The sequence below is a fragment of the Prionailurus bengalensis genome, chromosome B2 (genome assembly GCF_016509475.1).
Source record: "Prionailurus bengalensis isolate Pbe53 chromosome B2, Fcat_Pben_1.1_paternal_pri, whole genome shotgun sequence".
Taxonomy (NCBI): Eukaryota; Metazoa; Chordata; class Mammalia; order Carnivora; family Felidae; genus Prionailurus; species Prionailurus bengalensis.
This window is the reverse complement of record NC_057349.1, coordinates 73,657,954-73,669,858: the sequence shown is the minus strand read 5'-3', so window position 1 is coordinate 73,669,858 and position 11,905 is coordinate 73,657,954. Positions and strand designations below refer to the sequence as shown.

The 11,905-nt window shown below is 34.5% G+C and overlaps 1 protein-coding gene across 4 annotated transcripts in view; it reads left to right on the top strand.

Annotated features, from left to right (window-relative positions):
• The window catches only part of IBTK (inhibitor of Bruton tyrosine kinase), a 93,315-nt gene extending 81,773 nt beyond the window's left edge, over nt 1-11,542 (top strand). For all 4 annotated transcript variants that reach the window (XM_043591884.1, XM_043591886.1, XM_043591885.1 and 1 more), the window contains exons 27-28: nt 9,118-9,250; nt 10,296-11,542. In XM_043591884.1, coding sequence (XP_043447819.1) covers nt 9,118-9,250; nt 10,296-10,427 — 265 coding nt within the window. In that variant the 3' untranslated portion in view covers nt 10,428-11,542. The remainder of the gene's footprint in view (nt 1-9,117; nt 9,251-10,295) is intronic.
• The last annotated feature ends 363 nt before the right edge of the window (nt 11,543-11,905 follow it).

Here is an 11,905-nt window from a genome sequence, read left to right as displayed (position 1 = left end):
AACCTTATCATATCTACCTTACAAGCAGCTCCTGAAGAACTGTCAAAGTCTTCTAACAACATTGGAAACTACTGGTTTAGATGAACTCTTTAAACTATTTTTGTAGTTTATGTCGTGACTGACTGCCTTATTATAGATAATGTATATTTGGGACCAAAGATCTTGAGCCATTTACTTACAATATGGAAAATCAGGGATCAGAAAGAATCTGAAAAAATCATTTGCTCTCTCTTCCTATCTTTATGAAAACTTTCATTAGTAGAACATGATTTTAAAATAAAAATCTTAAATGTAACTCTAACATATGAAACAGATAAACGTTTTATATGCTTACTTAGGAAAAAGAATATTAAGGCTGGTTTGTTAGGGTCATAAATACAGAATTGGGTGTGATGTAAGACATATGTAGTCTTAAAATTGGCAAATATTTAATGACTTATCTGCTATCAGACATGATGCTAGGTACTAGAGTTACAGTGATAAAATTACCATAGCCCCTGCCTATTTAGAACACAGTCCAAAAGAGAGGAAAAACCTTACACAATTCAGTGTACAAAGCATATTTTAATTCTCTAATATTAAGAAAATCTTGACTGAAATAAGTAGTTATAAATGATATAAAAATCAACTCACAGATTCTTTAAGAGCACAGTTCACTTAAAGATGACAGAAGAAATTTTATTCTTGAATTGATGTAAGAATGAATGAACCTGGCAATAGAAGTTAACATGCCAATGATCTTCAGTGTATTAAAAGTATTTGTATATTTTTAGTTTTAAAAATGTATTTCAGAAAAAAAATACCAACAAATGTTTGGTGAACATTTTATTGTACACTGAAAATGACAAACTATTCAGTATTTATAAGGTGTTTTCTTAACAATGTTGAGGGAAGGACATTTTATTCCATTCATAAGTAATAGTCTCTTAAGTTCTCACAGTAAAAGTGTTTATTTTCAACTTCATTTGAATGCCATTGTACACATACACATGCATTTGTTTATATATTTCGTAAATGTGTATGTTTACAAATTCTAAACAGATGTTTTAAATCATTATCTCTCATGTTTTTCAATCCCAGGTTTTTAAAAATTTTGAGTTGGCTTTTGTTATACTCAGTAATGATCCTGTATCATAATACTTTTAAAAACTGAATATAGTCTTTTTTCAATAATAAAAAGAAATAAGAATACCATTGGTTTTTGTAAATTGTGTGATGAGTGATGTAGACCCACTTTTAAATAGAAAGACATGTAACTTATTTTCTTAATATGAAACACAAATCTGCATCTGCATGTATTCTTTTTTTTTTTTTTTTCCTCCTTTCTTGTTTTGCACTGGAAGAGTTATTTTTCCTATCTAAGGTTAGTATTTGTACCTGTGCTGGCATCTTAACTCCTTTCCACTTCAAAAGCCTTAAGCTGCTAATTATCCCTTTCTTTCCTTGTGGATATTCAGCCTTTTTCCTTTTAGGTAGATACCTCCCATCTGGTTTTGAATATGCTCAAATCTCTCTCTTGTGGTCTGAGTGAGGTAATCAATCCCTCAGTCATCTCCCACACTTTCTTCTAACAGTTGTCCTATCATTACCAATCCCTTACTCCCTTCACAGCCAGATTTCTCAAAAGGGCTGTCAGCTCCCAATCACTTCTTAATCCAGTCTGGCTTCCAGTCCCATTACTAAACTGAAACAGTTGAGGTGAAGTTCAGTGACCTCCATATTGCCAAAACCATGAACTTTTTTTTTTATGACTCATTCTACTTGAAGTTCAATTACAGGTCATCTTCTCATTTCACTTTATATTCTTTCTACACTATTTCATGAGCTTCTATCTTCAGTTATTAGCTATAAAGATTCAAAAATTTTATCACCTGCCCACAACTATCATCTGAGCTTCAGACTTACTTAACTGTCTTCTTGATATCTTCATCCCACTTAGATGTTCTGAAATACTGTAAACTTTATGTCCAAAACCAAATGTTTTTTCTCATACCCCTTTCATAAAATCAAACAAAAATATAGAAAAAACATGGGGTGCCTGGGTGGCTCAGCCGATTAAGCGTCCGACTTTGGCTCGGGTCATGATCTCACAAACTGTGAGTTCAAGCCCCGCCTCAGGCTCTGTGCTGACAGCCTGGAGCCTGCTTCGGATTCTGTCTGCTTCTCTCTTTGCCCCTCCCCTGCTCATGCTCTGTCTGTGTCTCAAAAATAAATAAAACGTTAAAAAAATTTTTTTTAAATATATACAAAAAACATCCCCTTCCCTGATTTTTCTTCCAAAAATTTTCCAGATTTTTTCTTCTTGATTTACCCAAAGATAACAGGAATATTATTTCAAAAAGATATATGCACCCCTATATTTATTGTAGCATTTTTTACAATAGCCAGGTATAGAAGCAGCATAAATGTCCATAGATAGATTAATAGATAAAGAAGATATGTGTGTGTGTGTGTGTGTGTGTGATGGAATATTACTTGGCCATAAAGAAAAATGAGATCTTGCCATTTGTGACAACACCTAGAGAGTACTATGCTAAGTGAAAGAAATCAGAGAAAGACAAATACCATATCATTTCATTTATAAGCAGAATCTAAAAAAGCAAAAGAAACAAGCAAAAACAGAGACATAAATACAAAGAATGGATTGGTGGTTGCCAGAGGGGAGAGGGTTGGGAGGATGGGCAAAATAAGTGAAGGAGACTAAGAGGTATAAACTTGGGGTTATAAAATAAGTAAGTCATGGGGATGAAAAGTACAGCATAGGGAATATAGCCAATAATATGTAATAATGTTGTATGGTGACAGATGGTGACTACACTTACTGTGGTTAAGCATAGCATAATGTATAGAACTGTTGAATTACAGTTGTACACCTAAAGCTAAGATGACATTGTCAATTCTATTTCAAATAAAAAATGCATATATAAAGTCCAGTTCTTAATGAGAAGAATGGAATATTTTATGGTTAGTTGGAAACAAAAAGGTATATCATAATACTTAGCTTAAAATTAAGACAAAAGTTCTCTTTTAAAAAGCCCATTCTTGGGGCGCCTGGGTGGCGCAGCCGGTTGGGCGTCCGACTTCAGCCAGGTCACGATCTCGCGGTCTGTGAGTTCGAGCCCCGCGTCAGGCTCTGGGCTGATGGCTCAGAGCCTGGAGCCTGTTTCGGATTCTGTGTCTCCCTCTCTCTCTGCCCCTCCCCCGTTCACGCTCTGTCTCTCTCTGTCCCAAAAATAAATAAAACGATGAAAAAAAAAATTAAAAAAAAAAAAAAAAAGCCCATTCTTCCCGAGTTTTCTTCCTTGGTAAATGGCATTTGCAAGTCTTTAACATTCTATTTTCCTGACCAATATCTAGTCTACCATTAGGACATGTCATTTTTAGATCTTGAAAATTTATCAGATCATATAGTAAACTTTGTCTTCACTGTTTTCTCCCTCGTTCATATTACTGTGATCTTTCACTTGGGCCACCTGAGTAGCCTAACTGGTACTTGCCATGGCTTTTCTTACATTCCTCCAGTATATTGAGCCAGTATATTCTTTACTGAAATGCAGGGTGAAAGCTAGAATCTGTATATGGCCTTTAAGGCCTACATAGTCTGGCTCCTGCCAGCCTCTTATCTTTCTCTTTTAACATCTCTGTATTCTAGTTCTCTTCTCAAATGCCATTTATTTCTGGCCACCTGCCTACCCTTTGACTAGTTGACTCTGATACTTCTTTTAGTCTCTATTCAGTCATATTCTACGGAGAAGTCAGACTTCCCTTCCTGCGTCAGTTTTCTATGTGTTCCCATAGCATTTCTTATTCATCACACTTTCCACAGTTGTTATTAGTGTGATTCATTGTTTAGTGTTTTCACCTACAAGTACTTTAATGTTTTTATATCCAACTATATATTCAATGAAAGCATAGGAGAGGAGAGTCATCTCAATGAGAGAAGTTTGATCGCTGCTCCTTACTGAATTACCAACGCTTATTTTCTAGCATGTAGTAGGTGCTCAGTGAGAATAAGATGAATAAATGAGGTAAAATTGTAGCTGTTTCAAGTAACATTTGTTTCTAATAAGTGAGTTATGTGCCTTAGGTGTATAAATTGTAAGATATGAACATTAAGTTTATTTTTGTAATAATTTTACATTTTGAATATTAATGCTGTAGATTGAAATTTTATTTTCTTTGGATAAGTCTTTATTTGTCATAGAACTCAAAATATGGAGGATCTGTGGTTTCATAGTTGATCACTAGAGTGTGCTATAACATCAAGGCTCTTAATTGTGAAAAGTGGCATCTGCTGTTACACTGGTTTGGAAATTGTAAAGGAGTGTATAATAGTGTCATGCCATCCATAGCTTGACTGTTTGGTAAGTGGAAGTTAATGTTTTAAATAGCTATAAGTTATCACTGAGCACTGTGTTTTATCTGGTCACTAACAAGTAAAATAGCTTGACTTTCATTTTTTAATTTCATCACAGAAAATGTGTAACCATAAGTGAGCTTTTTAAAAAGGAAATAATAAAACAGGTGAAGTAAAATATTAATTCACCAAATTATATATGAACAACATTCTGCTAGCCTCTATTATGTGTATATATAAAAGTGTTATATACAGGCCTAGTCCCTTAAGTATATTTGAAATCTACTTGGTAAGTCTATATAGGCACTACATGGAAGTTAAATTAAAGGTCAGGAATGAAATTGGAGTACAGTATAATAATATGAAGTCACAAGGCAATATATGATTTAAGTGATAGATGAGTGGTTCAGAGAAGGGGAAAAAATGGCCATGGGCTGGAGATGTGTTTAGTTCATAAACACTTATTCAGTGCCAAATATTTGACCATTATATGTATGGCCATATGAATAGTATTAGAAAAATATTGATCTATTTGCATTGCCACAAGCTTTTGAACATAGGATGGGGTTTTTAAAAGAAGAGAGGAGAGGGGGTACTATAAATAGAGGAAACAGTGTTATGGCAAGAAGCAGAAATGCTGTGATTCTTTAGGGAATTTTCATGGCAGGGATGATGGAACTCATCTTAGGAAATTCCTCAAATCCTACATCTTGTTTTAATTGTAGAAACTGTGATTTTTTTTTCCCCTGAGGCTAGAGAAATCTAGGAATGGCAATGTTATTTGGGGATTTTAAAATGTAGAAAAGGGGTTTGTGTAATTTATGTTTATTGTTACTTGTGTGTTCTTTCATATTCCTTTCACTTAAACACCCCCTTACGTAATTCTGGGCAGAAACTGATCTCGTGTTTCTCATTGGTTAGGAAAACTAGTTGTGAGATAAAAACTGTTACATCAGCTCTAAACTTACGTAAAAATCTTTATAATTAAGCTAATACAGAATTTTTTTAACTGTATGAGTAAGAAGTAATTTATTCTCAAAGTCTAAATTTGGCAAGATTAACGTTCTTTGAACAAAAATCTCTGAAAGAAGATTTTATTTTAGCCAGCCTTTCAATGTTGCTTTTATTTTCAAAAGGCTAAATTTTATAGATTATCTATTGAGATGTCTGTTTTGCAAACACCTAAAGCTTAATAATGTTGTGTTTATTATCTGGAAACTTAGCATATTTTGATATTTGTTTAATCAGAGCTCTGTTTAACAGTTTTGCTTCATTCTAAGATGAAATTTTCATGGACTTGCAGTTGTTTGGGTAAATTTATAACTAATGAGATTATCCATTGAAAAACCATTAATGGAAAGACTTCTGGGATTACCATCTTATAAAACAGATTTGAGTTTCAGTCTAACATAGTAGCCCTCTGTGAACCTCTCCTGAACCAGTTTTATCACATGAAATGAGAACAATAATGCCTGTCATACAGGTTTATTATAGGGCTTATATCTGATGATGTATATGAAAGTACTTTATGTATTATAAAATCTGTTATACAGGTGAGTTGTTATACTTAAGCTCTGATTTGCCTAACTTTGATTTAATAAGGCCTGTATAAAATAGTGTAGTCCTGATACTCAATTTGTTTTAGCCAGTATCATAGCATTTTCACAGACAGTTTGTAGCTGTTGCTTCTTACTTAATTGAATAATAATTGATTACACAATATTTTTCCATTTCTTTGCAAGTGTCTAACACTTTTAGCTGATCCCCAGATACCAGAGGGAGTTTTGAGCACCACTTAAGTCATTATCTGTGTTTATTCCATGCTATGCTTCAGTGCCCCTATAAGGCCTCTAATCTCCAGTCTTGGACTGACTTTATTGACTTTAGGACTGTTTTTTTTTCCTAAGAACCTTTCCAGGAACTTAACCATGGGAACTTGCATTTAGTCTTTAAGGTACCTCTTTATTCCATCAGAATGTAGAATTTTTTCTATTTATTTTGTAGTTTTTATCTCATACTTAAAATCCTTTGGCTTTCTGATTCAGTTCATTATTCCTAATTATATTTTTACAAATGACTGTGTTCCACATGTCCTGCTGGACACTGAGAGACAAACATGAATGAGGCGCAGTGTGTACCTTGAGAGACTAGTCGAGCAGTTAAGGCAGGCGTGTAAATAATAATAACAGTGTGTAAAGTTCTGTAATAGTAGTTGAAGTGCTTTAGGAGTAGAGAGGAGGTGATATTTGAGCCAATCCTTAAAGAATAAGAAGATATTTGTAGTGGAATGTATTCTAAACTAAGGGGAATAATAGAAAAAAGGCATTTGTGATAATGGAAAACATACTGTACTCTGAGTAAAAAAGACCAGCTTTCAGCTGTCCCTGCTACTTACCCAACCTGTGAATAAGGCAATTATGTAATATTCTTTGAGTCTAAGTTTCCTAATCAGTGTAATGGAATAATACATGCTGCTTTCTTTACAGAGTATTACGAAGATTAAATGAGATAATGTGTATGAAAATACTCTCAGTAAATTTATTTGCCCACACTTCAGGTCTGAACATTTTAGCTTTCAGCGCATTTTGTACTCTGGCCCTACTGGTTCATTTTATTAAATTTATATCCCTTTTAATCGCATCCAAACTCTTAAGCCTATCATTCTGTTTATTGAAAAGAACAACTTACCTTTACTTAAGCCACCAGAATCTTTTTACTATTCCATGTATCTGTACTACCAAAAACCCTGTGTCAGTGCCACCTTCCTCAGCTTTAATGCAGTTTCCTCAGTGAAGACAGCAGCATATACCCTCATCCATAGTATACCAGTTTCTCCTGTGAATCCATACTACTTAGTACATATTGGTACAGGTATCAATTGTTTTATCTCATGTTCTTTCATCATTGTTTAGATAGATTTTTAAATCTCTCCTCCAGAATCTTTTGAGGGGAGAGACTGAGTTTTAATCAGTCAGATTTTCAGCACCATAGTGCTACACATACCCAGTAACTGCATAAACAAATCAGGATGTCAGTATTTTAGGCCCTGTTTGTTAATTCTCTGACTTTCTTTTAAATCTGTCTAGGCCTACATTTGCTCATTCCTGAAAGAGAGCATTGGATAAATCCAGATAATCTCTAGGGTACCTTTCTAGCTGTAAAATTCCACAATTAGGCCAGTCTCTGTAGTACCTTTGTTAAGTTTTTCCCTTACAGGAATACTTCCTACCCCCCTAATCCTGTACCCCGTTACTGTCTTTTCCATGAAGCCCTCTCAAGTAACCAAATCTTTAAAAAAAAAAAATGTTTTTAATGTTTATTTTTTATTTTTTTAGTTTTTTTTAAACGTTTATTTATTATTGAGAGAGCGTGAACAGGGGAGGGTCAGAGAGAGGGAGACAGAATCCGAAGCAGCTCCAGGCTCTGAGCTGTCAGCACAGAGCCCGACGCAGGGCTTGAACTCACGGACGGCAAGATCATGACCTGAGCCGAAGTCGGATGCTCAACCAACTGAGCCACCCAGGCGCCCCTTAATGTTTATTTTTGAGAGAGAGCACGATGTGGGGAGAGGGGAAGAGAGAGGTGGAGACACAGAATCTAAAGCAGGCTCCAGGCTCTGAGCTGTCAGCACAGAGCCCAACGTGGGGCTCAAACTTACCAACTGTGAGATTATGATCTGAGCCGAAGTCGGACACTTAACTGACTGAGCTACACAGGTGCCCCTAACCAAATCTTTTTTGATTTTTATAGTCCTTGTTAGATACTAAATTATTTTCTGCTATACTATGTCATTTTATGTTTTTTTCCTCATTTAGTTTGTGAGTTCTCATAGGATAGAAATATAAGATCTCTCTATATTCTAATTCTTGGCTTATCAAAGTATTTACTATAATAGTTGCTCACAGAATTTGGCTGCTAATTATCTTTATATGTATTTTGAAACAGTGCTAATTTTTCACTTTTATTCATAAACTATTAATGTGGAACCTTATTTACAAAGTTTTCTGTATTTCCTAATGTATGTTTGATAATAGTAAATGCTTATATGAATATCATTATAAAAATAGACCATTTCTTGCAAGATAATTCTCTGTGGTATTTTATACACATGATTTTATGAGTATAGTTTTTTTGTGTTTTGTTTTTTACTTATAATTTTAAAGGGAAATCTGACCTGACTCAGGGATTCGTAATTCTTCCTCTTTATTTCTATTAATAGTTTTGCTAATATTACTAGAGGTCTTAATCTCCAGTTTTGGCATTTGTTTTGCAGATGTTCCACTCATGGTACTCCAGTACTAGAAGGCAACCATATTTCAGATTTACCACTTCTGGGTAGTCCCAAGGCTAACTGATTAGTTTTGGAGCCTTCAAAGCTACGCTGTTGCTTAGCACTGAAAGATAATATTAAGACATTGGGAATAGTATGATATTGAATAGAATGTATTATCTAACTACTGTCTGCTCCACAGTTTTAGTTACCTTTCTGTTTAGTTATATTGTTTCCGCTCCATCTCACCTATTGGTGTTTTCTAAAGTTATCTCTACAGCACTGATCTCTGCAGCACTGATCCAAATAAAGTATTAGCTCTCCTTTCTTCTATTTCTCACCTTACCATTCTATAAAGAGAATGCAAAAGCTTCCAAGTCCCCTTAAATTGTAGGTCATTGGGAAAAAATGTGGAAGAGTATTTGAGAGGAGATTTTATATGCCAAAATTTGGGAAGATGAATGAAAACTCATTGTTACTATTCTTTCAGTCCCTGGCTGTCTTCTTCATTGACTGCTCCTTCCATGGTAGCCCCCGTCACTTTTGCATCTATTGTAGAAGAAGAACTACAGCAGGAAGCAGCTCTTATCAGAAGTCGAGAAAAACCCTTGGCTTTGATTCAGGTAAGTAAGTTGCCTATAATGGACTTAATTTAGGGAAGAACTACATTACATATCATCCACATGTCTTAAAATTATGTTTGTTTTCATTGCAAAGGGGCATATATTTATTACATTAAAATGTAAACATAAAATTAAACTGAGGCACTCAATAAGTATCAGTTGAAGTATTCAGGATAATTCAGAACCAATTATCATAAGCTCATTTTTTTTTTTAGCACTGGTGATACTTTAGACCATTTTAGTTTTTAAAAGTGATCGATAACGAACTTAGCAATATCTAGTTCTACACCCAGCTTCTGTGTCAGTAAGTGTTCTTAGGTTGTAAGCCACAGATATCAACTTTGGCAAACTTAAGGGAAAGGGAAACTATTAGAGGGTTATTAGAATTCCTCAGACTTGGGGCGCCTGGGTGGCGCAGTCGGTTAAGCGTCCGACTTCAGCCAGGTCACGATCTCGCGGTCCGTGAGTTCGAGCCCCGCGTCGGGCTCTGGGCTGATGGCTCAGAGCCTGGAGCCTGTTTCTGATTCTGTGTCTCCCTCTCTCTCTGCCCCTCCCCCGTTCATGCTCTGTCTCTCTCTGTCTCAAAAATAAATAAATGTTAAAAAAAAAAATTTTTTTTTTAAATAAAAAATAAAAAAAAAAATAAAGAATTCCTCAGACTTAGTTGAAAGACTTGAAAACCAGGCTTAGAAACAGGTAAGACCCACAGTTGCCCCAGAGAGCTTAGAAGCAAGAATTAGAAGACTTGTACAGTATCTCACTGAAGTTACTGGAATGAATGGATTCCAACAACTATTTTCAGGTGTTGTTTTTTTTGTTTTTTTTTCCTTTCTGCTCAAGATTAAAATTCAAGGCTGGGTAGGTATCTGATTATTCTAATTTAGGCCTTAATCCTTCTTGCCAAGGGGATAGCAGGATACCTAGTTTTGCTGCATTGTATTCACAAAAAGTGGTACTTCCACAAAAGGAAATTGGGAAGCTAATATAATCCTTCTAAAATAGTAAAGCAAGTCTTGTTTTTTTTTTTTTTCCACCCTTCTTTCAGATCGAGGAGCATGCGATACAAGATTTGTTGGTTTTCTATGAGGCATTTGGAAACCCTGATGAGTTTGTCATTATTGAAAGGACACCACAGGGACCATTAGCAGTACCTATGTGGAATAAGCATGGATGCTAATTTGCTGTGGAGTTGAAATGCATTTTTTCAGAAATCATGATTGTTATAAAGAAAAGCTGTGGAAAAGAGTTCTTACAATTTGGTAACATCATTCTAGATAGAATAAGAAAGGATATAATTACTGAAGTTTAGGTATTTAATGTTTGAATGATTAAAAACAAATGCCACAGAATTGTGATTTTAGTAACTTTATGTAAAAATGTGTCAGAGGAAAAACTTACTGGTTAAGATTAAGTAGAATTATTTCTTCTGAACAATCTTAAAAAATACGAGTGATTGAAGTGTAAAATTTAAGAGTGAGGCATTAAAAATAAATTTCCATGAGAATTTGAGATAAATAAGTAGATTTTGCCAAATGTCTGTTGTCACTCTTTTTTTATGTGATATTGATGAGCTTAAAGTAGGAGCATCAGCCATTATTTCTGATCCATTAATGGCCAAAATTTGTATTCGCTACAGTAGTTGTTTCCATTCTTGGGTCTTTTTTGATCAGGCTATCATGTTCTAGGTCTATTTAAAGCTTAGACTGCTCGAATGCCATAGTTTTTCAATTTGTACAGCACATTCTGCATTAAACTACAGAGTCCAGTGAGAAAAGAATATGGTTACTATTCTGAAATGTAGTCCAAGATAATGGTTCCTTTATAAAATTTGGAGCCATTGTGGGTTGTATTTTGGTGGGGAGGGGAAACCTTATAAAAACCTGATTGTGAGAGAATCAGTTTCTCAAAATGTTAAAATTTTCCAAAATAAATGCTTAATTATACATATAAGAATTGAATAGTTTTAAAGACCCTTTACAATATTATATAATCAGAAGTTCTCTGAGCCTGAGTTATATGAATAGACATAAACATTGTTTTCTTTACAGTATGCTATTTGTTTTTGAGTGGTTAAAATTTTTAAAAACAAATGTTAAATGTGTGCTCTAGTAAACTAAACAGATTGGGAAGGTTAATCTTCTAGTTTCTGAAACATAATCGTAGGGGGACATAGAGGCAAGTCACTGCTGTAATTCAGTTGATGGAAATATGGCTGAAATTAATACTTGAGATTTAGCTCTACCGAAAACAGTAAATTTGTAAGCAAATGTGCAATAAAAAATAATCGATCTATTTTACTGCTAATGTGTCTTTGATATTACTATATTGACATCTACCATAGGAGGAATTATTAATTATTCCACCTGATATACAATAGATGTAATAAGTTGATGTTGTATATTCACTCCTTGATTGCTTAAAATAAGGCGGTTTTCCTAAGATGCATCTGTGAACAGTTTTATGTTTGACTACAATGAAAAAAATGGATTTTATATTGGAGCTGCAGTAAAGAGGCCTTCTGAAGTAATGGATTTATTTCATTCGAAGCTCTTTATTGGCATCTTTAACATTTAAAGATGCTATAAAGGGATGGTTTTCATGGTGTACTCCACGTTGCCTATAGGAAGCACCATAAAGGATCTTTGTTGGATGGGA